The following is a 24846-nucleotide window of genomic DNA, read 5'->3' as shown; positions in this document are numbered from 1 at the left end:
ATGCCACACTCAGTGGTGTGGAACTGTCACCCATGAGGCAGAGGTACAAAAAGCATAACAGCCTGACTGTGTTCAAAGACACGGAGGAGAAGAGTACTAGACATCAAAAAGTGTGATCGTGGAGTTCATGAAAGAGATTAGAAATCCTAGAAATGAGAATAAAATGGAACTTCAAAGGCATTACACTACCTTTTATCCCTAACAAGAACACTTGTCAGAATGGTGGCAGTAAAAACTGCATTACAGGCTTTTTTTCCTATGATCATTTTTTGTATTTTAGACAAAAGATGTGATATGATGAGAGAAGCAAACAGATGGTCAATGGAACATTCACCTTTTGTCAAGTCTTAAACCATTATCTCAGACAACACAGGATATGAATTCTACAACTTTTTCCCTTCTCTTCCTGCTTCAATTCCTCTGTATTATCACTTACCTTATTCTATTAAAAAAGAAAAAAAAAAAAAAGATGAGAAGAAAGCCTACAGCATTAATACTGCAATTGTGCTCACAAACAGGACATACTGATCTCACTGATGTTTGCAAGAGTGAATCAGACAGCCTTAGTTCAAAGGCCTATTTCATACTTTTTATTTAATATAACTTTACTCCTAATTCAAAATTCAGGTGAATAATGAACCTCTTGCTATCACTTCTAACGAAAACACAGCACATTCAGTCTATTCAAGCCATGTCAAAAGTACACACTGGGGATTTTTTACCTCTCCCAGCTGTCCTGTACTGAAATAACCTTGATCAGCTCCATGATTCATCTGTTACTTTGACCCTCTCTTTAACATTCTCAGTTGTATTGGAAACACAAGTTCAGTCCTATATATTGAATTTTATCTATTAAGAGAAGGAAGCCTAGGCCACTTGTACTCTAAAACTTGGAGCACAAAAGCTTTTATAGAAAAGTGTACCTTAAAATAGCACCCTGCCATTTCTACTGCCAAAAACCTTAGTAAAACATATTATACTTTTTAGAGGGGATTAGAGGATTTTTTTTCCTTTGATACACAGAGCCTGTAGAAATCCTGAGTGTTATCCATATTCAATAAGGATCAAGTATCTGGATATGATAATGTGAATAACCATTCCATTTTCCTCCCTTCATCATAAATATTTATCGACAAACCAAAATCTAAACTATCTCAAGCACTTTTTTAAATTATTGATTGCTTTAAAAGATAAAGGCTGTCCATTCCAAACCCCACATTTTTGATTTGTATGCACATTTATATATAAAAAGCTTGTTAGTTGCAGTAAAATGTAAACATGTATTTGGATTAGCCCTATTCCTTTTCATCTCTCAGTTCACCAGATCACAAAAGCTGCCAACATGTTACAGAGTAATCTGAGCTGATTCCTTGTGCCTGCATGGGGAGAACTTGCTGTTCCTCAGATATTTCTCAGACAAAAATGGAGGGGGATACCCACATAATCCACTGGTCAAAAAATTCCCCTGGAAAGGATATCAGGACATGCTGTAATCATTGTAGGGCTCTGCTGGTTCTCTTGAGTTTCAAAGAGAAGGAAAAATAAGCCTCAAGTAAAAGTGTTTGGAGGGGCCCATTGAGCTTGCAATGCTTGGCTGTCTAAGAGCTTAAACTGCTTTACTTCTTTAGGGATTTCTCCTCTTGATTTCTATCTCACTTTCACCCTTCCAATGCTCTCCCAGGGGAATGGGTGTGTGGGGCTCAGGTGACAGCTGGGCTTAAGCCACAAGCAAGATAATTGCCAATTAAATAATAAAATAATCAACACATATTTCTAAGTAACTGTTCTGTGATGACTGTGTATTGTGTTTAGCAAAAATAGTATTAAAAAGGGAGGAAATATAAATTAAATTTGTATTGTCCTAAACTTCAATTAGTCAGTAGCAATTTTCTTGTTTTAAGAGGTGTGCTTCCTTTTCTTCCAGTGCCACACGAGGCTTAATCAAGCTGGACCATAAAAAACAAATTCCAGGAATGATGAAATGCAAAATATCCTGACCTCCTTGGAGAATAATACTGTTTACCTGCCAAGTAAAAAGCTTTCAGCCAGCTGGATCATTTATTTTTGACTATCACTAAATAGAAGAGAAAATGGCTCCAGGCACTTCAGAAAACAAAGGAAATTAAACATTTAATTGCCTTTGTAATTAACTAGACTTACATTATTATTTTGTTCTGTAGAATCTTTTATCACCTCTTTCCCTAATAATATCTGGAATGAAAATGCTAGAGTCTAAGTTCAGAGCAAAGAGGTCAATAATTTCTTACTTGGGTAACCTGACAAGAACCCAAGGACCTGGTGTAAGACTTCTCTTTAGCTAAATGTGCTAAGTCTAACTGAGAATTTCAGAATAAGTCCTAATAATCAAGCATCACCAGTCAGACTTATTGTGAAACTTCATTTGTATACTCTCCTATACTAAATCCTCTTTTCAAAGTTTCTTCAAAATGAAACTGTGCTGGAAGTTATCCCAACAGCAAAAGATAGATAACTACATACCTACCAACAAAAGAAAGTATGCTCACAGTTTTTATTGTATTAAATTCAATTGTATGAGACAATACCAGCAGTCTGTTATTACTGATGTACCGATACATTTTTCTGTCCTGAAGCCTGATTCAATGCAAGCATCTGATAAAACCATTCAATAAATACATCTATGCACTGTAGACAGTTACAAATAATACCCAAATGCAGCATTCTTCCACCAGCCCAAATTCAAATTTCATTTCAGCAAAAAATAATGCAAGTATTTGCTATAGGTTCAGCTAATTAGACTTCTCAGCACATTGATGATTTTCCTGGCTCTTACTCCAGGAAGCAGTAAAACCAAAATTTTCATGACATCCAAAAAAACCATCAAAACATGCTTACTTAAAAATTACAGAAAAAGGAAGCACTTTTAGACTCTTGATTTTAAACTTTACAACCTTTTTGACAGTCTTCATCCCTCTGAACTCAAATTTATTTTCTGAATTCAAACTTATATGGTAAAATGCTTTCTAGTACTTTACATTTCTAGAACCTTATATCTGGTGCTTTGGATTTTGAGAGCTTTCCAAGCTAAATGGCACCCACTTAAAGGAAGTTTTTTCTATAAAGGTCAGTCCTGATCAGATGGTAAACCTCAACACTTCTGTTGTTCCTAATAAAATGCTGCCTTTACTAAACCCAAATGCATTGTCTCCTAAAATATCCTGTAATGAATTTATGTGGAGTTTTGATATTATGCCTGTATTTGATAGAATTTGATCTCTCCTGAGAGATCAGCATCCTTCAGCATTTGAACAGCTTTTGTGAAGTGAGTTACCACAACCTGCCTGTGAACAAGAGTGGCTGCTCTAGGTTTGCCAACAATTAATTTAGGTTCACTGTGGGCATGGCTCCAGATGGAGGTGTCCTTCTGGCACTTCTCCCCCTGATTTGGAGACAGATTCCCTGGGTGATAGAACCAGGATGAAAGAATGTCTGGAACACAGACTGATGTATTTGCCTGGATGATGTCACTGGTCATTGATGATGTCATTATTTATGATGTGAGCACCCTGCTGTTATTAAGGAAGGGGTTTGGAATACAAAGCAGGTCTACACAGATAATTCATCTTTTAAACTTCCAGGGAGAGGTAGAGTATGAATGGATTTCAAATACAAGCTAAGTGCTGTATTTTACAGAAAAGACTGTAATTGAATGATTTAGTGCATTTTTTTTTATGCTTTTAGCATAAAAAAAAGGAAAAAAACCCAAAACTTTCCTAGGTGATGGGTCTCAGTTGCTAACCTAGCATTTACTAGTTTAAATAACTGAAACAACTGAAATACCAGTAACCTTAAATGAACTGGGAAACTTAGGCCCAACTCACTGTTAGGTGATAATGGGAACTAGCACACAAGAGAAGCCATCACAAAATTTTATCCCTGGCTACAGAACTATTTGATCTGTATTGGCAGACTAAAAAGCACAAGAGCCCAAAAAATAAATCAAGGATCAAAGCAGAAGTCTCAGCTGTTCTCAAAAACTGGTCCAGATGCAATATAAGAAATTAAATCATTATTATAAAGCTTGGGGCTTTGTATTTTGTATTTTATTGTGCCAATCAGCTCAGCAGCTACACCGTGGATGTGTGCATGTATTAAAAAAGGACATATAATGGAAATCTTTTAAGCATATCAAAATTCAGACCTCCTTAGATAACAAATTAAGGACCTCTTGGTACTCCTAAGGGGATAGCTCCTAAGGGGTTTTCTATAATGGCCTCATTTTTGCCCATTAAAACATACATATCAAAAAATGGCATTTTAGTCTATTCAATGCAGAGCCTTTAACTCCACTCTTTGCTAAATGCTCTTAACAAAAGAGATGAGCTCCCTTTCACTTGCTTTCTATAAAATTATCTCTGACCTAAAGGTACAACAGAACATCTACAATAATATTATAATGCAAACTTCATATGTTCAAAAATCTAAAGTTGAATCATTGCTTTTAGCATAGAAACAATTTATAAAGAAAAACTGTATTGAAAACACCACAAAGAACACAGATCATTGATGGGTATCAAGTTTTGCCCACGTGCCTAAGGTTTTGTGCCCTTATTCAAACACAGGTTTTCACAGAATTTAACTTAGTTATACAAGAAATTCCTAGAGTTACAGTGCTACCAATCCTACTAGCCCTCATTAACAGGTACTTTGCACATGTTTCAGATTATTTCTCTTCTGTTTCAGAGGGAAGTTCTCTTCATCAAGTTAAACACTGAAGGAACTTCAAGATGACTCTGCACATGGGGATACTCACCTGCAGCTACAATATAAACAGTTAATGAAGCTCTTTTAATACTATTTCAGTAAAAATTCCACAAGTGCAATATCTTGCATATATGAAACTGGGAGGCATATATTGGACAAGTTATTTTACTCATGCATAAAATAATGTGGGTTCTTCCCAAATTACTGTGACACAGATCATAAAATTAAGACAGAACAAGAAAAATCATTCTGCTGATGACATAATTTAACAGGTTTCTAATCTGCTATTTCAATATATTTACAATTCCTAATACAAAAAGGGCTAAACTCTATAGAATAACTCAAAACTAAACTCTCTTCTGTGGAGCTTTCTAAGATCTTTGGGGCTGTAGAGGGAAAGCTGTGCTTTCCTTGCTTTTAGAGATGGAAAATATCCTGAAGACATCACAAAAGATTCTTATTTTCAGACAAACTCAGAGACCTCAGAAAATTCCACAGAAATTCATAGTGCCTTCATTTCTCACCAGTGGATCAGTTTGTAATAAATACTAAGCCACTGGGTTTTTTCTATTTTTTTTTTTTTTTTGTTCTAGGTAGGAGGTGACAAAATACTTTACCAATAAATATACTCTGTAATTAAAGTAATTCCTGCATGGAAACCTTAGAAGTAACATTCACAACTATTTTCTACCCTTTGCTATAGTAAAATAATTGGAGACTGCCAGAAACAGCAGGGAAATCTTAGCACATCTTCCACTTTCCAGTGCATAAAAGCCATATAGGCCTTCTAAACTCCATTATATCTCCAAGAACATCTAGGGAAGGTATTAGTGTGGGATACATGTACATTTGATAAACTCTTCATCTAAAAGTTTGCTCCCTCTTGCAAAGATAATATTTATACCAGCTTTTGAGGACCTTTGAGGTCCATTTCAGGTCTTCCCACTAGCCAAAAAAGCGCAAAAAAAAATCCCCTGATCAGTGACTATAATACAGTAAGCATTATGCTAAAGGTAGTTCCTCTGAATGAATCAAATATAAATTTGGGGCTTTCCCCAGCCCTTGAAAAAAGGAATCAAATTTACTTTTTTTTAGTATGCACTTATTCTTGCATGCCTCATGGTTTTATTATAGAAAACAAGTGCACAGTAACATATGGTACATCTGTTTCATATTTTGTCTTTCTGCTGTCGTGCTGTTTCTCTCAACATTGAGTAACACACACTTCTGTTTGCTCATAATAATTATTTTTAAGCTGCATATGAAACACAGCCCACCTCTACTGTCACTCCAGGGACATGATATTCCTCCCTCCTTCCCTCCTCCTACAAATGCACAGTGGGATGGATATAAAGAGAGCAGAACCAAAACTAAGACAAGAAAAACCAGGAGTCGTTATCAAACACTTTACATTCCTTCGCTTCCAGAAGTTTGGTTTTGCACACACTCCTACACTGGAATTCACAGAGGAAGTGGTGGCAATGGAAAGGAGATGGTACCAGCAGAAACAATAGTTAAAACTCATTTAAGCAAACCCTAATACTTGCTCAAATCTGTACAAAGACATATTCTCCAAATGAATAGGCAACCTCAGGCACAACAGCCATGTGGAAACATCTGTGAGGCAAAAAGCAGGACAAGAGCTAGGAGAGAGCACTGAGAAAAGAATGGTGAGCAACTGAAACCAGGAACATGGCATAAGCCAGCAAAAGGCACAAGGGGGGAAAAGAGGATGAAAAGCGGGTGAACTGGTAGATTGAAGCTCTCTGAGAAATAATAAACCTGGCAGCAAAGAATGTGTAATCTGTAAAAAATATGGACCCAGAAAGGGGCAATGAAAGCACAACAGGGGAGGTGAGATGGGAGCAGTGAACATGCAAATAGTCAAGATAACTTGGAGCACAACATAATGGAGAGAATTTTTTACATCTGCATACATATAGAATAGCCTGTGTCTCAAAAAAAGACAGGACATGGGGAAAATATAGAGAGAAACCAAAAGTAGCAATCATTTGTGGGAATAGGATATTGGAAGTTGATGGTGTTGGCATTGCATCAAAAATCTAGCAATAAATATAACCCAAAAAAATCTTAATTTGCCAAAAATTTGCCTCCAGTCTGTCCAAGAAAATCTAAATACTTCTTAGCATCTGTCTATTCCTATGGGCTTTAAGTCACACTTCACAATAGGACACTGATTGGCAAACCTGAATGCCACTTTGTTAAACAAATAAACATGCAATAAAAATAATACAGCAGTGTTGCTGAAATGCCAACTTTAATTGCAGGACTTCAAGCCTTCCCATTTCTTTGGGAAGCAGATGGTAGTTTTGCTGGAAAGCAAAGGACTGGAGGTAGTTGGATTTGGCACATTGAAAGTTGGCACCAGAATTTGAAAAGGTTCCATCTCAATTTTGTCACAGGGAAAGATGAATCTATGAATTAGGTCATAAACAGTGAAGTAGAAGCTAAAGGAGCTTTTAACTCTCCAGCCACTTCACCATGAAAGAGTCTGAATAGCTTCCTCTTATTACACACTTTACAGTATGCTGTAAATACCATAAATTAATAAATTATTCCAGCTCTAACCTTAGGGCCTCTTACTGTTTTTCTTCCCTGTTCTTTGTGTATAACCACCAAAATAACAGCACCTTAATAAAAAGTTGGCATGTGTATATTAAAAAAAAAAGGCAAATTATTCTCATCAAGAAAGGTGTTTCAGGCACATGTTGAGCAAATACAGCATTATTTACTGGAGGAAAAGGGTTTTTAGACATTCATTGACCCAACTGATAACACTGACATGAGATCATTTATCATATTTCATAAGAACATATGGCTTTCAGTAGATTCTTTTATGAACTGGACTGTTGACAAAAAAAAGCTTTCCAGATATACCATTAGCACCACACTAAACTGAAATATTATTATATTCCTACACACCAACATAACAATATCAATATGCTTCCTAGCTGTATGGAAAGTACTTCATACATAAAGATAAAAGTGTTTATAAATAACTAATCAGAAAATACAAAGTCCTATAGAATTTTTTCTACAGGATGATTCAGGATTCCAGCAGAAAGGGTACGGTAGGATATTTTAAAAAAGCTATAGAAAGGAAAACTCAAAAAACCCTGGATTTTTACAGATAGTATTTAAAAAATTTTTATTTTCCACTTATAAATAGAGAGCTAGGTCATACTTTCTCAGTATTTTAATAGCAAGTAAACAGGGCATTACTAACCTACAAGATACAATGAATTACCAACTTTCTTTATCCTGATTACTTCACAGTTCTGAAGATATAGCAGTGTAAGGCTATAGGGTATGTATTGCATCACTTTTTCAAAACTTATGTTTTACTTTAGAATGGGATTTTGCAAGACCTTAAAAGAATTTCACAGCATGAATTCAATAGCTAATTTTAGCAAGATCTGCTCCCAATTTCCCCAGGCATTTTTCACAACCTTCCTTCAAAGCATTAAGTACAAGCTTGCACAAACTAACTTTAAAAAGCACATTCTTCTCTATCTCAAGAAAAGATACATGGAAATACATTGCTTATCCCAAAAGTGGCATTGTTTGGATAACATTCCCTCCAATTCAAGGAAGGAAAAACAGGGTCCTCATACATCCCTGTTTCCTTCATGTGTCAAGACTATGTTCTCATTCCAGATGTACTCAGAAGTGACCCTTCTATCTGCTATTAGATTTGGGTTTTTTCCTTATTAAAGTACAAGCAGCAGCATTTACCAAAGAGAAACTACAAAAAAAAACACATTTACAATTTTTCAATTCACTTTCATTTTTATTATCATTTCTAGTATTTATAGTTCCACCAATATTTTTATTCCATAGCCCTCATCTCTCACCATATATTCATTCAGTGCTGACAGACATGTTATTCCTTAACCATATATATATTTATGCCACCAACTTCAGTGCACAGTAAGGAGGATATAAACAGTCTCAGGGCAGAGAAAACTCAATTATAGGCACGTAGCTAAAATATAACACAGCATACCTAATGAAACTCTTTCATTTCTCAATTAAATTTTTCAAAGTAAACATGTCTGAAATCATGTTATAAACATTTTAAATTAAGACAACCTTAAAATGATCAGTTAATACTTTTTTTTATTTTAGATGGGTCATATCCTAACAATTTTTTGGTAAGCTACTGCCTTCCTTTTGCCATGGCTCCACAATACCCAGAGGCTGTCAAAATGAAGCAGACAAAACCCAGCCCTCCCAGTGAAGCCACCTCCAAAGATGACACAAGCCCTGAGCTGACACTCAGCCGCTGATGCAGCATCAGCCTGGACCTGCTCCAGGGCTCAGGGCTGGCAGCAGCTGCCAGCTCTGGCCCTCACTCTCCAGCACAGCCTTGGCCACCACAATGTCTCAGCCACCAGAGGCACCAGCCAAGCACCCAGGTGCTCACAGCCCAGCAGAGCTGGCAGCTGGGAGGTGACAAATGTTCAGATGATAAAATTTCTTAGTGGAAGATATGACCAAGAGAAACTGGTTGAGACCAAGGGATTTGACCCATCAAATACACACTTCTTTCTCCACCTAATGAAATATTCAAATGAACATTCTAGTATTACTCTAAAATATTGGGAAAAGTCAGTTTTGTACGCGTTAAAAAAGAAATCAAACAGAGTTAATATTTTGTAAAAAGAAAGTTAAATTAGTATGCAAGATATAAAGCCAAATTTGCAGAAATAGTCCCTATTTCATGTTACAGAAGGAATTACTCTAGGGATTAATTTATGTTCTTATTCACAACCATTTTTCTAATACAGTCATTAAATTCTGTTTCATGAATCACTGTTCTCATCTGGGCTAAAGCAATTAAGTTCTCAAGATGGAACAGTAGGTGTGCTGGTGCTAATTAATACTCCCCTGAGGTGAGCCTAGAGTTTGCCTGTACCTCCAGCACACCTGAGGTTGGCATTAATCAAGATAACAATTCTTTCTTGGCATCTCTCTGAAGGAACAAACTGGGCATTTAGGACCAAATTTCTTTCCTTAATCCCCCACCCCAGCTCTCCCTGCTCTAGTCCTGAGATGTGGTGTGTGGTGCTACCCTGACTTGTAACCAGAATTTCACCCACCAACTGCAGTGCTTCCTACCTAATCCACCTTCAGGAATCCATACAACCTGACTTTAGCAATTTCAGCTGACTATAAATTTGGTAAAATCTGATAGCACAGGAAAAAACAGCTGGTACATGTGGCACACCTCTGTGGAAGGAAGATGATTTTGAGTTCATACCAAATCCCACAAGTGCAGTTCTGGCTGTTTCTGTATGCCAGCTATATTTTTCCTCCCTTCTAATGACTTATTGTCCCATTGCTCCACTGACAAAACAGTAACAAAAAAAAAAAAAAACCAAAACAAACAAACAAACAAAAAAAAACCAAAAAAAAAAACCACCAAACTTGTTTGAATACTTGACTATTTCAGCCTCTTCCATGAAGGAGGCCCAGAAATTCCTCTCTTTTTTTGTCCCTACAAGTGGTTGGTGAGTTTTTTATAAAAAACATTTTGGTTGTGCTTCAAAAAGTTCTATGTTTTCCAATTATGCTGTTGATGGATGTACTTAATGTAAATACAGACAACTTCTGTTTCTCCTGTTGTTTTAAACTTGTTATGTTAGTTCATTCTTATTGTGTGTAAAGCTCTATTCCTGTGTGCACAGTTAGGAAGGTGTACTAACAAACAAAGTTTCTAATCCTTTTCTGTTATATTAAGAGTCAAAAATTAGAACAGTTGGTATTTTCTAAGTCTTAAGTTTTTGCTTTAGTTCATTAATTCAAAGTTCTCAGGAAAAATAAGCAGCTTTTAAAAATATTAGGAAGCACTCTTTCACAAAATTTGAAAATCTTGGAATTTTCAGTAGAAGAAGCTCTTCCATCTCCTAACAATTTATGGAATAAAAGAGATATGCCACACAAGGTGGGGGAACCAAACAGAAAAAAACAAACAAACAAACAAACAAACAAACAAACAAAAAAAAAAAAAAAAAAAACACCAAAAGAAAACCCCCCCAAAAAAACCACAAACCAAGCCCCTGAGCCTGCTAGTGTCCCAGAACAGGGGAAGAAGTCAGTCTTGAAAGTACTTTTGTGTGTCAAGATATTTTTAGTCTCACAAAGAAGGATGCTGGAATTGCCAAAGGCTGCCAACCATCTAATGGAAGCAAAGAACACTACAGATAACTAAGAGTCAATGTAAAGCTGGATCTCAATAAATGGACTTCTGTAAAGTGCTTTCATACTTCTGTGGTGCTCTGAGAAGTGTCAGAAGAAATATCTTATTACAGTGGTCCACTTCATTGCAAACAATGTCACTCATTCTTAAACATGTTCACATTTCAGCTTACAAAACAGGGGCTCACCATGAAAAGTCACAGGGATGCTGCAAGGGCAGTGAAAAGGCATCCCACATGCTAGACACACAATGTGCTAGGTTCCAGCTCCTATTCCAGACATTTGCACATTTTTTTATTCATAATAATTCTATTATCAAGGGAAAAGCTACTTATGCTCAGGCATACCTGAAAAGTCAGTCAAGGTATACCAAGAGCATAGAAAAGATAGTCTCAACTTAGAATATTACTCTGAAGATTCCAGATAATCAATTACAAGTGGGGAAAAAAAAGGCAAATTAAAGTCACAGTAAGGAATCTGATACACCAAAAGGAAAGCATTCCCTGTTATCCTTTTAGGTATAATCACTGTTCTGATGTCCTACGGATATGAAACCTCCTAGTTTATATTTTAGTAATCAATTACTATAAAGAGATAAATTTCAACACAGGATAATATTAGCAAAAGATTAATGAGAATATTTATTTAGTAAAACTTCCAGTGGTCTTAAAGGTCAGATTTAGGTTCAGTTTTTTTAAGGTTTAGTCATGAAATCCCTTACAGCACAGCAAGAAACCATGCAACTAAAATAGTAAGAACCAGTCTGAGCTGATGGAAAGCTGCTATGATATTTCACACCAGAAAAATCAAAGCCTCAGTCACTAAAGTATAAAAATACTTTTTCGTGATTGACAAAGGCAAATTAAGTTATTTGGTGGCAGAAATCCATATTCAAAAGCAATGTAGGAATTAAATTCAGATGTTTGGATGCTATGAAACCTTTGCCAATAGGGTTTCTGAACATCAATTTTTACACCAGACCCAAGAGGCTAAATCCAGAAAAAGAATGTATTAATCCAGTGACTATTTCCAGATGCCCAGAGAGGACAGAGCATGAACTCCTTTAGCTGCTGTACAGGGTTTTTTGGTTTTTTTTTCCTAAAAATTTACTTCTCAAATACAGACACTTCTAAAGCATTTGTTCCTTCAATACTCAGTACAGCAGAGCTAAATTTTAAAGATTCTATACAGAGAACTGAACACTCCACTTCCAACAGGAAACACTGCTAAGGCCTCTTGGTTTGCTGTGTCATTCAGGTTTTGCCCAGCTTAAAGGAAACTGTAAACTAAAATGGAATAGCTCAACCAAATTCATGAGACTGTGCTCAGAATCACTTATTTCATTACTTAGACACTAGATAGTTAGATTAAAAGAGTAAACTGCTGATGTAAAAGAATACACAAGAAGAACAGCAGAAAACGGAAAGGTATTAAAAGAAAAAGCTGTATCATCTAAACAACAGAGACAGATCAGGAGGGTTACTTCATATACAAGAATTATCAATTTAAAATGTAAAGTACAACAGCTATGCACAGGAAGAACTTAAAAATACCAGTACAGCAAATGTGTACATGTATATTTATTCTTTCTAGCATTTAACACAATTTGCTCTGTTTTCCTTCATATTCTCATATCTGACAGCCTGGTAAATGGAATTGTGAGGTATAGAAGTGTGTACAATTCCCTACCCTGGCAAACTATGAAAAGTGCTACTGCATTTGTTGAGCATTACAATGCAAATTGTCAAAGCTACAGTTTTCATACAGCTTAAATTATTAGTTTCTATTTTTTAATGTATACATGAATACTACTATCTGAACCAGAATAGCACCATAGCACCATGACAGAGTCATATTGCTATTATTCATTTTCTAGCTCAATACTTACCAAGCTTTTTGAGAGAGAGAGTGTCTCAAAAGATTAAAAGTAAGTGAACTCCCTCATTCACCCTCAAGCACTTTCAGTTTATTACTCCATCAAAATTTCCTGGGTTATCTGTAGTATCATGGCCCCTTCCTCATGAAATTCTACTCCCCACCAGAGCCAGGAGCCTTTGCTCCTCAGCAGTAACAACAACAGAAGGCAGCACACACCTTTCTGGCCCAGTTTATTCACTGTTCCTCACCCATTACACACCATCCCTCCTCAGCAGAAGAGTTCTGCTGTTTTGGCCTCTTCCCATTTCACAGACATTGTTTTGAATATAATATAAAATCCTCTGATTTCATTCTAGTTTGCTATTCAGATAAAGACCATTTGATCTATTCCATGTGGTTAAATGCTTAAGCACTTTGTCGCATTTAATAAACAAAGAAGAATATTTTGCACTTACCTACATTGCCATCAATGTACATGAGTTTAAATGAAGAAAACAGTGGAAACATGCAAAATAAAGTTAAAATCAACATGTATGCAAGCAGCTCAAGACAAATATTTTTTTAAAAGATGGAGAAAGCAGAAAACAACAGTACAGTGAAAAACAGAAAACAAAGAGAATGGGTGTGATGAACCTACCAGCTTTACAAAATTATCCTAAAACACCTTAGGAAGCTTTCACTGGTTGTAAATACTATATTAAAGTTTGATGTTGGAAGTATTTTTTCTTGTAGAGACTCATTTAGTAAAAATGCAGCCAATTTTTTTTTAAGATTATTAATATGAAAACATACCTCAGGTAGCACAGTAAACCACAAGCACATTTCCATTCCTCAGGTTCCTAGCTTTGAGTTGTGTAACCATGTACTTCATTAATATTCACAATAAGCTTCAAAAATCCCTGCTGTTTCAGACACTTACACAATAAGATAGGCTAGAAAATATTTATACCCAAAAAATCCTCCTCTGACCACAACTGCTATTAACAATGAAAGGTCCTTTCCAACCAGTAATCAAGTGCATACTTTGACCCATTAAGGAAGGCAATACCCATCTATAAACTCACACTAAATATCCAAGTGCTGGCAACTGCCTGCATATTCCACTACAATGAACCTACAAGAATTTCAAAGGGCATAAACAAAATATCTAAAAAAAAATTTTTAATAATGTATACCTTAGCCTAATCAATATTTTATTAGGAACATATTTTAATTAGTACAGAGAAGGGAAATGCCATTTCAGAATATTTGTCAGTATATTTTCTCCTATTGTTCTATTTAGATACTTGTCATGAATCAAAGTGAAAATGAAGAGCACATTGTGAAATAACATCGAGTAGCTACTCACAGCTCTAAATTCATGAGTACACATTCCCTTCTGTACTGATTATTTTATCAGCTCTATTCTGCTAATTGCAGCATATGAGTTATTCACACTGCTACAGATGGACAAAAGTTACTTGGAGAAACTATTTCAAGAAAATTTTTTATTCAGAACTATAAGCCTCAGAGGAACTGCTCACTATCCTTTTTATCTTCTCTCCAGCTCATTAATCAGGAGTAAATTCCTGCAGTATCAGGATAGGAACTGAACTTCAAAAGATCAAAATCCATAATGTGCTCTCAAAGAACACATTAAGTCGATTAAAACTACCTGGGTTTTTTTAAAGGGAAAACAGGATCATGCTCACCCATTTATTTCAAATATAACCATGCCATGCCTGTAAAAGAGCCACTATTCATGGCACATAGTGCCTATTTTGTATTAATTATGTAGTATTAAATGACTACATTTATAAGTAAGTAAAAGGGGCCTTAGTTTGTGCAACAGGGCTTAATATGCATTTTTAAAAATATCACAGCAATTCAGTTTTTGCAATGTCATAAAAGCAGCAGATAAACTGATAAACATTAATGTATTGCATTAGAAGCAGCTAATCCAAAGCAATAAATTAGTTTTCCCTCTTGGCAGGCAACAACCTTGGAAATTAATATTGCTGTGTGTCTTCCCAGCACTTCCCACCTCATGGCCTTCTGCTCTCCACTGAAGCCTTCCACACTAACTCTCCTATATTTTACATATGATCAGAAGCTTCTAATCAAGCCAGATTAGAGAGAAAAACTATCCACCAAGGGGAAAAAAAGCAAAGTCTCTGTTTGAGATGTTGTAAATGGATGACTCCAAGATGAAGAACTGGCTACTTTAAATAGTTAAAAACATGTGGAGTACTTCCTGCCCCTATGTATACAAACACATATATAAAATAATGCCAGTTATGCTGTGAGAAAATATCACAAAGAACATGAACAACAAAAGCCAACTAAATATGGGCTGTGATACCAAAGTACAGGTGCTGAAAGCATACACTTTCAGAAACATAACTTTCAAAAGAAAAACAGGAATGTCCAAGTTATTGTCCATAAACTTCCTCATGGATCTCCTTCTGCTTCCAAAAGGTTTAATTTTATCAATTTTCCTGTTGAAACAGAGCCTACCATTTCAAACTAATTCATTTATTTGGCAAATTTATTTTCATTTATAATCCTGCTTTCCAGGATGGTTTTAAACCTTCCCAATCTTGCCATTATTTGGATGCCTAACACATCCATCCTTTAGGACACTGATGAAAGCCTCAAGCACATGACAGATCCTTACCAGATCCTACTGGAAACCTTTCCAATTTCACCATGAATCACTGATAATTACACTTTGACATAGGCTTCCAGTCAAATACTTCTCCATGTAGTAGCAATTTCCCGTCATATGCTTCCCACCAACTCACCAAAGGGAAATCTTTTGAGACAAAGTTTTCTTAACATCAATATGTTGCTACTGCTCTTCTGTTATGCATAAGGTGTGTTTTCCTGTCATCCAAGAAAAATCAGATGTCTTTGACATTATTTTTTATAAATCCATATTGGGTGATAGTGTATTATTTTATTTTCCCTCTCTATATTTAGAAATAGCTGATGATTTTTAAAAATACAGCTTCCAAATAATTCTTTGGGTTTTGCAACATTTTTTCAGAAACCACTATAAAAATAAGAAAAACACTTCACTTCTTTTCTGGCAGGCAGTTTTGGCCTTCTCCAGTCTCCTGGGAGCTCCCAGACTTTGCTAGGAGACCCAGAAATCCAGGCAGGGTCACTTTCATCATGGACAGCCAATGTGAAAACACTTTGTAGTGTTTCAGAGCGAAACAACTCAGCCTTTAAGAAAGTTTTATAAGCCAGTAAACCTCAGACACACAAGGACAGACTGACCACTTGTAGGATGGATGTGATAGAGCACATCACCTTTTTGTTCTTTAAAATTACAGCTTTTTGATTATTCTAATTCAAATTAGTTGTTTGAAAGAATCAAAAGCCTGCTGAATAAGAATGACAAGCAAGCTGACCCAGCCAGCTTGGGCTTCCAAAGCCATTCCTTCACAAAGGCCCCTTCTGCAAAAGCTTACAAGAAAAGTAAGCAGCAATTACATAAGAGCATGGGTACTTTCATACACAAATATTCAGTTGCAAGAGAGGAAATAGCAGAAACACATGGTTGACTCCTAAAACCAACAGGAGGTCCCTGGAGTTTTCCTGGAACCTGTGGCTGGGGTTTGTGCTGACTGACACTTCCTGAGCAGCCCAAAGAACAGGGTGATCAGTACGATGACTAATTTTCCTCATGGTGTTTGGTTATTCAGGACAGTAAAGACAAAAGCCAAATGCAAAGAAGAATTTTATAAGCCTAGGCAAATAGTCAGAGGCTGGCAGATGAAATTCAAGGAGATAAAAGCGGTACACAAATGAAAAGAATCCTACCTTTAAGCATAACAAGCTGTGATCTAAACTGGTTAGACTGAATAGTGAGGGTTTTTTTCAGCTATGATAAATATTTCCATTAGGATATTAGCTTAGTACTCAGTAGCAGCAAAAATAAAGGCATCCAAAACTGGAAAGAACAAACTAATTTTTGGAAATTTCTGTGAGAGACATACAGAATAAAAGGGCAAACACCACAACAACAACACAACTCGTTTTACACCTTATCAAAAACATAAGATGTTTTGGTCCCCTTGCCTCAAAAAAAAAAAAAAAAAACAACACACAAACATTTAACAGGTCTGAAAAACATCATGTTACTTTTCCACAAGGAATGATCACACATGGTAAGATGTTCCTGTCTGGAAAAGAGCTGAGGGAGGGATGTGATGATGGCACTGTAAAGTCTTAAGTGGCACTGAGACTGGCACCAGACATCAATTATTAATTGCTTCTTTCAGTACAAGGAAAAGGAAATCCTAGCAAAAGCAGACAAAGTGCAAAACCAAACGAAACCAGTGGTTCCTCACAGGTATGTTAGGCTGTAAGAGCCTGTGGACACTGGCATTTTAAACAGGTCCAAAAGTAACTGGCCAAATTTGAAGTTCACTGAGTTATTAAGTGCAAAGAAACAGCAGCTGGATCACAAGGAGCACTTGCTGGGGATACCCATGTGTACTTGGCCTCTCCTGTGAATGTCTGGACACTTAGCAATGGAATAGAGTACCAATCTCTGTGTATTATAGACAGAGGTTTCATGTTAAATATACACATAGAGCAAAATATATTGCTTTTGTCAGGTTTGCTGTTAACAAGAAAATAAGAGTTTGTAAAAGATACAACATGAATGAACTCATAACTAAGTTACTAGTTTACTTTCCCTCAAGATAAGCAAAAGTAGATTTTAGGGGGAAAAACCAAAACAGAATTGTCATTGGTGTGTGACAGTCTCTTAGCACCAGATTCAAATTCCAAATGTCAGTATATTAATGTAACATTTCCATAAGAAACACATCAGCGTCTATTAGAATAATTCTCCTCCTAAGGTGACACCAACTACCACCATTAAAATACCTAACCAACAAAGTTTTTGAAAAACAGAACCTCCACCATGCATCTTTTTGTTCATGTTGGTTCTAGCAGCATCCTAGTGCATCTGCCATAAATAAATAATCAGCAACTACTATTGTCAATCTGGATACAAAAGTTAAACAGGACAGCAATAAATTAATTAATTGCACTGAATTCCTGATGACAACCCAGGCAGTTTCCCGCTGAAGTAACTGGTAACAAACTTGCCAGCTCTGTAGATATTTAGGTTCATGACAAGCCTAAAGGTGAAAAGTTTGCTTCTCGAGAAGCTCTAATTGATCACAAACTTGGACGTTAATTCAAAATCTCAGTTGTTGCTGCCTGCCAGCAAAGAAGTTTAGATTTGGAATCTGGAAGTGAGAGAAACACAGGACTGTGTTTTTGTCTAGGGAAAGTTAACAGATGGTCTAAAAGAGAGCAGCTTTAAAATAAGACCAGAAGCCAAAAAGTGTATGGAGAAAGGAAGGGTGATTTTTTTATCTATTCTGTGCTGCTGTTTTGTATAGCTTTGTATATGTAGCTGTATATTTGATATAGCAAAGTCTCAAATTTTGACTTCACAGATTTATCCATCCAAATACTAAAATATTTGAATCTTTTTATAACTTCAGGAAAATAATGTTAAAATGTGAATAGAAGTATTTGAAATACATATTTACAAGACACTCATTTACTACAATACAGGTCTCTGAAATGTTCATTCTGTAATGCAGAAGTAAAGAAAGCTGAATATGAGGATTTATCTTCTTTTAACTTTAAAACTGTTAACTCCCTACACAGCTTAAACAAAATATGCCTCTAGATATTTATTTACACTTTTTCAAAAATGGCTCATTTACCTCTTCAGAAAATGTTGCCAAGACAACATTTAGACAGTTGTAAAAAAAAAACCCTAGAGAAAATTTCAAACATAAGAGAAAGGATAACAACAATTATTTAATCCATCTAAAATGTGAAGGGATGCTGCTGAAGGAAATTATAATCTGCATTTGGATTCTTATTAGTGTGCTTTCCTGCAGTTTAGCAGTCAGAAGCAGATATACCAAGATATAAAATTCTTGTGGCAAATACCAGACTTGTGCCAGCACTGGATACAGTACCAAAAGCAAATCATCAAGTGCTTGGTTGTAAATCAACACGAAGAAACTTTCATAATTACTTACCTGATTTTCTTCATGGGTAACTCTCATCTGTTCTTTAAGAACTGACATTCTGGCTGCTTCTTCTTTCCTCAATACTCTCTCTTTCTTTAGCTCAGGACTCCAGAAAGTTTTGATGCTGTTCATAGAGGACCCCAGCTTGCTATCCTTAATGTCTAGTTCTTTTCTGAGAAGGTCATTCTCCCTCTGTAGATCCTTAAGCTGAGCCTGCAGATCTAACATGGTGCTATCCCTAACCTGTCTCAGCATGGAAGGAACCTGGTGGTGGTGGTGGTGTGAGGATGTGGTCAGCCCTCCGTGCTGGTCAGTGTAAGAAAGGACATCTGTGTGTGACAGTCCAGCAGAAGCGATATTGGGGCTGCTCCCCATGGCTGTGACTCGGCCACCATACACAGCTCGATTTGTAGCCCTTCCAAGAGTCATTGTGCCCTTTGGGAAAGTAGTAGAAGCTACACCCTCGTGGTCACTCAGGTACATTGGTCCAGATGTTGCATAGGCTGCGTTAAGGGACTGGATGTTCTCCATGGACAACGTCTTCCCTGTCCCCCCTCCTCCCCCGCTGCTGGTTCGCCTGTGGCCCAGGCGGGGGGACCTTGGCAAGCGGGGGGACCTGGAGGGACTTCCTTCTAAGTTGCTGATTGTTCTTGCACTTCCATACATTTTTCTTCTACTTTGAGGTACTATTTAGTAAGAAACTAGTAACACTAAAGTTGAATGTTAAATTAATAATTCCAGCTAGAAATACTGGCAGTTTCACTGCATTCTTCCAGTAGGCAAAATCTGGTTTTCCTCCCAAGACAGACCTGAAAAAAAAAATTATAAAATTAAGTTTTCATTTTGGAAAACAAACTTAAAATTAATCACCATATATCAGAAAAACCAACTTGCCAGAGTAAAAACTACAAAAATAAAATCTGTTAAACATTTTATATTTAGGATAAGTTAAAAATGCATTTTCAAACCAATTTCAATCAAAATAAAACTCCTCATTTCTTTCTTGCTAGAAAACTTCAAGCTAAAGCTTGTCAAACTAAGTCAGAATGAACAACATGGGCCCAATACAATAACATACCATACCTTACCTTGTCACTTAAATGACTGACAATATGAAATTTACATGAAGAAATATTTATTACTGGCATAAAGAACTACCCTCTTAAAGCCTCCAGAATTCATTCCTAAGGCACACAGATATAAAGCAATCTTGTTGATTTACTTTTTCAAGTTTTGGCCTTTTAACATCACTGTCCAAACCTGTCCCTCTTTTCAGCTGTCATGCACCATTCAAGAGGTGACCCACAGCTTGTTCCACCAAAAGACCCTGTGCAGCTTTTCTGCTGCCTCAACTTCAACAAACTGACCAATAAAAAAAAAAAAATCTCATCTAATTCTCAAGTGCCAGCCATCCTCTGGCCAAGTAACTCATCAAGTCCTCTGAGAAATCCATCCCTGTAACTTTCTAGTTGCCTGAAACAGTTCCATACTCCTTCATAGACAAATCTCCCATGAGACCAGAGCTGAAGATGACTTTCCTTCTACCAGCTCCTCCTGGCAGATTCTGAGCAAAAGCAACAAGTCTTTGGAATTGACAGAATTCACCCCATCCTCTTGCTCACTCAATTAAAAAAAACAAACAAACAAAACGAAATAAACTCCCCCTAAAAAACACTACACTCTGGTCTGGTAAAAAAACAATATTGCTAGCAGGAAATGCCAGTGTCAATTTAAACTGCACACAATAAAATATTTTTAGATACAGCAGACACCATACACAGCCAGGTGGTGGGGTTGGGTATAAATTTGTTGATTCTCAGAAGCAGAGGTACAGAATATTTTATCTTGTATCATGTCCATACTGTTTTTCCTTTTCAGTCTGATAAATCAGTACAATTCTTGCTTAGAATCACTTAATAACTTACTTAGCCTTCTGTTTATGTCTCTGATATGTATTTTCAGGTACTTGTTTTGCCTTTTAGAGCTTCTTAGTTGTGGTCTTTCTTTTCTCAACTTGTGTGAATTTTTTATATCAGAGAACACTTATCTTACTTAGCACTCCAGTGCTCACCACTGAGCTCTACTGAAAAAAGGATCCTCATTCCTTATCCAAAGGGAGGCTAACCTCTCACTGAAGTGAGTTGTTCTTAAACATTGGAACATTCTTAAACAATGTTCCAATGCTGATTGAACCTTGTAACTTCCATAAGCTTGGGAAAATTCAGAAAGCAATAGGAAAAGAGAAGCAAGACACCACCAACCAGTGTTATTACTTAGATAGCATTTCCAATTTCTTTTCTTTTCCCTCTAGAAGTATTCAAATCAAGCCAGACGTCTGTGTTGTAAACACAAACACACTGATGATACACTTGATTTTCTTACTTTAACAGGCTATTAAGGACAGCTCACAGACCAAAAGCTGAAAACCATGACTTGGCAAATTAAAATGGAGAAAGCCTAAGAACTTATTAGTTTGTTACCTTCTACAAACTGGAATTATACAGACTGGCTTTCCTGCAAACACCTCAGAAAAAGGCAAGCACACAAAAACATGCTTTTTCAATGTGATAAAACTGGAACCTTCCTTTATGGCTGTGAAGTCTCAGACACAGTAGAAGCCAGATGCCATTGCTTTATGAAAGGGGAGAAAAAGCACCTACATCATTTTCTGCTCTTTACTGCTTCTACATGGAGCCTTCCTAGCTTCAGGAAGATTTACTGTGTGTCTCAACACATCATGAATTAGAGACATGAAGAAGCAATACCAGCCTCAGGACCTCAACAACTGCCACACAGATCATCATCTACTGCCTGGAGAAAAAGAGAGAGGAAAGATCCCATTTTCCCACAGAACCAGCTGACAGAGCCATCCCAGTTGAACTGAGTGGACAGGTGAAATAAAGACAGTTCTATTTTGAAAGGTAAATTTATTTTATATTGCTATTTTAATTGGACAGAGAGGAAGCAATACTAATACTCTCAAGTAATAATTCTTTATCAAAGCTGTAGGTGTTGCAGTAGCCAGGGCAAAGGAGTCACAAAGGTCATATCCCCCTAAAACTTTCTCTGAGAAAAGTCACCCAGCTTCATTCAGTCTGGTAGGGACAGACTGCAGATCCACCACACATATTTTCCTGTAAGAACTGAGATTTAAAATCGAAATCAGCTTTCTACTAGAAGAAAACCCAGATGCTCACCTGCTTGGCTCAGTATTTTCTTATTTTAAAGAAATTCCTTTAATGTACATGATGTAAAATTAACCATTATAAGCATGATTTTATTATTCTGCATTGCAAACAAAACTATATTTTATGTGGATCCTTTTAGGATCCAGAAAATTAGGCATGCATTCTCAGCTGGGGGCAGGAAGGCAGCCCCATACTCTCATGAGCCTTGAAAACCCCAGCAGACCCGATTCCATTCATGCCAAAGTGCCCCCAACACCTGTTACAACTTCAGCTTGCCTCATTCTCCGCATTCCTGCCCCACCTGATCACCTGCATTCTGCACACAGCAACATCAGGGGCTCACGTTACCTACATGGCTCAAGTCTGACTACTCACTTTAGCTGTCTTTTAGCTTTCTATTTTTTGAGAAACCCGGAGCATAGGATTCTGATATGGATGCTACTTAAAGATCTCACTCAGTTTCATTTATAAATGCTTACTTCTACATTTAACACAATTATCAGAGTCTGCTTGAAATACTGTATACACAGTACCCTGTAAGCTCTTATTTTCACTGGTTACACACCCTTACATGCTGAGGAATGATTTAGGCTTTTAGTGTCCCCTCCTGTGGCCTGAATCACCTAGTCAGCAGGAAGTTTGGGTATCAGCCAAATACTTAATAGCTTTGCAAAACTACTTGCCAATATTAACATTGAGCCAAGAGCTCAAACATTTGTACAAGTACCAAGAGCTTTAAGGAAACTTCTTCTGCAGAGTTAACCTCCCCAAACACTATATGGTGACAGTTAAGTGCAGAAATTATCAATCCAATTCCAAACTGTCTAAAACTGTTTAATACTATACAACTCCCCACACATAAACCAAAAGGAGCAAAATGGAAAAAAAAAAAAAAAGGTGATGTAGAAAACAATGCTCATACTTTCTCTGCCAGGATTGCACTTTGAGGCACTACAAAGGGAAGGAGATTGACAGAAAAAAATCTGTTCCATGAAAATATGTCCTAGCAAACAATGATTTCTTTATTTTGATAACATTCTTTTAAATGCTCTCATTTAAAACACAACCTCTCCGTACACAGAAGACCAGGAGCACATGTGTATTAAAAGTAGTGACTAAGAGTCAAATATTTCTAGCACTTTTTTTTGCTTTACCTATGTTTTCTACTGCTTTCATTGTGGCACAATAGATTCTCACAGCACAGAATATTCTTTTCTTCACATGTTTTTTACTATCAGTGCTGATGTAAAAAAAAACACAGCAAGCTGATACAAACTAGATACAGAGAACCCAAATCTGTTGTAGAGGAGCCTGCCTTTCTTCATTAATCTGAGTGGGCAGCCTGGGATGTCTTCTTTTAATAAAGCAAAGGAAAAAAAGATAAATACAATGCTCTTTATATGGTGTTAGTACAAGACCAGCATTGTTTTTATTACAAGGACAAAGGACTCTCTTCCTACTTACCAGGCTGACCAAGTAACTTCTTCTCCCCCACCTTTTTTTAATCCAAAAAAGAAAATAATCCATTTCTTCCTGCTACTTTACAATTCCTTACAAGTTTGAAAAACAAAGTGTATATGACAACTTCCAAAACAACATTTTCATTTAGGTTACTTACAGTATCCTGAATCTGCATTTCTTATGTAAATTTAAGTTTTACTACAGTCTGCACACTAAGTTTCTTTTTACTAGTTAACAGACATTAATTTATCCCCTCTCTTGTAGCTTGCTGTAAAAATTACACACATGTAGTTGTAAATAAAGTTAGTCCCAAAGCCTGTTTTAATCTTGTGAGCTGCTCATATCCCTGAACTCCCATCAGTGCTACATGGAAGAACTGGCATTTATCACCTCATAGGAGCAGTTCACATCAGGCCTGCCTGCCTTTCCTTTCACACAGAAGAAAATGTGAAGGCAAAAGTAGGAGTGGCTGCTTAATATGCATCTAATGACATTTATGGAAAATAAAGTTGTCAGGCATTCTAAAGCTGTCAGGTGCAGTGACAGCAATGAGTACTTGTCATGCAATCAGAAAACTCCACCAATTGAAATATTTGCTCAAAATGCCGTATTAATCTTGAAAAGCAAGCAGTTCTGACACCGTTATCAGGACTGTCGATTATATTACTGTTAAATAGACTTCAGTGAAGGGTCAACAATGCATTTTTAACTCTTTTATACAACTTTCATGGGTTTAAAACAAGCCTAGTGTTCAAGAAAGGTGCACTTCTTTTAAAGCATTTTACTCCTTATTACAATGTTTGAGACATTGTCATTGTCTTAAAACATCATAATAGTTAGAAGTAGGCTTTAAATAATATAAATAATATTTAAACTCCACCAGTTGATACCTCCATTATTTTATAACTTTTAAGTTAGGTCTCTGTTGCTCAAACTCCAATTCTTAATGTTTTATCTCTAACACTTCCATTAAAACAATTATTTCCTGCAGTCCTGCATGTGACAAGTATCCTGGGGTTTCTAAGCTACCTAAGGAAGGTGAGAAATTTCAAATCTGTTTCATTTTATTTTTCTGATGTTATGTAAAACTTTAAAGACCTGAAAATGGAACGTTTAAAAAAAAGGCTTCTACAGCCGAGCAAAGACAGAACCATCACATCTAACTTTAATTGTTATGCCAGAGAACACACTGTATCTTTATAAAAAGCTATAGGGCAGCCCATCTGCCAAGTCTGGGCAAACACAACCACGAACAGTCTGTAAAAGTTACCTGCCAGTGCTGAGCCTTTCTCACTCTC

At 36.5% G+C, this 24846-nt stretch overlaps 1 protein-coding gene across 1 annotated transcript in view; it reads right to left on the bottom strand.

The window, feature by feature from the left end:
* Positions 1-24846, bottom strand: part of ERC2 (ELKS/RAB6-interacting/CAST family member 2) — a 275802-nt gene that overhangs the window by 243568 nt on the left and 7388 nt on the right. Inside the window, 1 exon segment of the mRNA XM_050979490.1 lies at positions 18909-19708. Coding sequence (XP_050835447.1) covers positions 18909-19565 — 657 coding nt within the window. The 5' untranslated portion in view covers positions 19566-19708.

The sequence above is a fragment of the Serinus canaria genome, chromosome 12, assembly GCF_022539315.1.
Source record: "Serinus canaria isolate serCan28SL12 chromosome 12, serCan2020, whole genome shotgun sequence".
NCBI classification, from domain to species: Eukaryota; Metazoa; Chordata; class Aves; order Passeriformes; family Fringillidae; genus Serinus; species Serinus canaria.
This window is presented reverse-complemented; position numbering and strand designations above follow the sequence as displayed.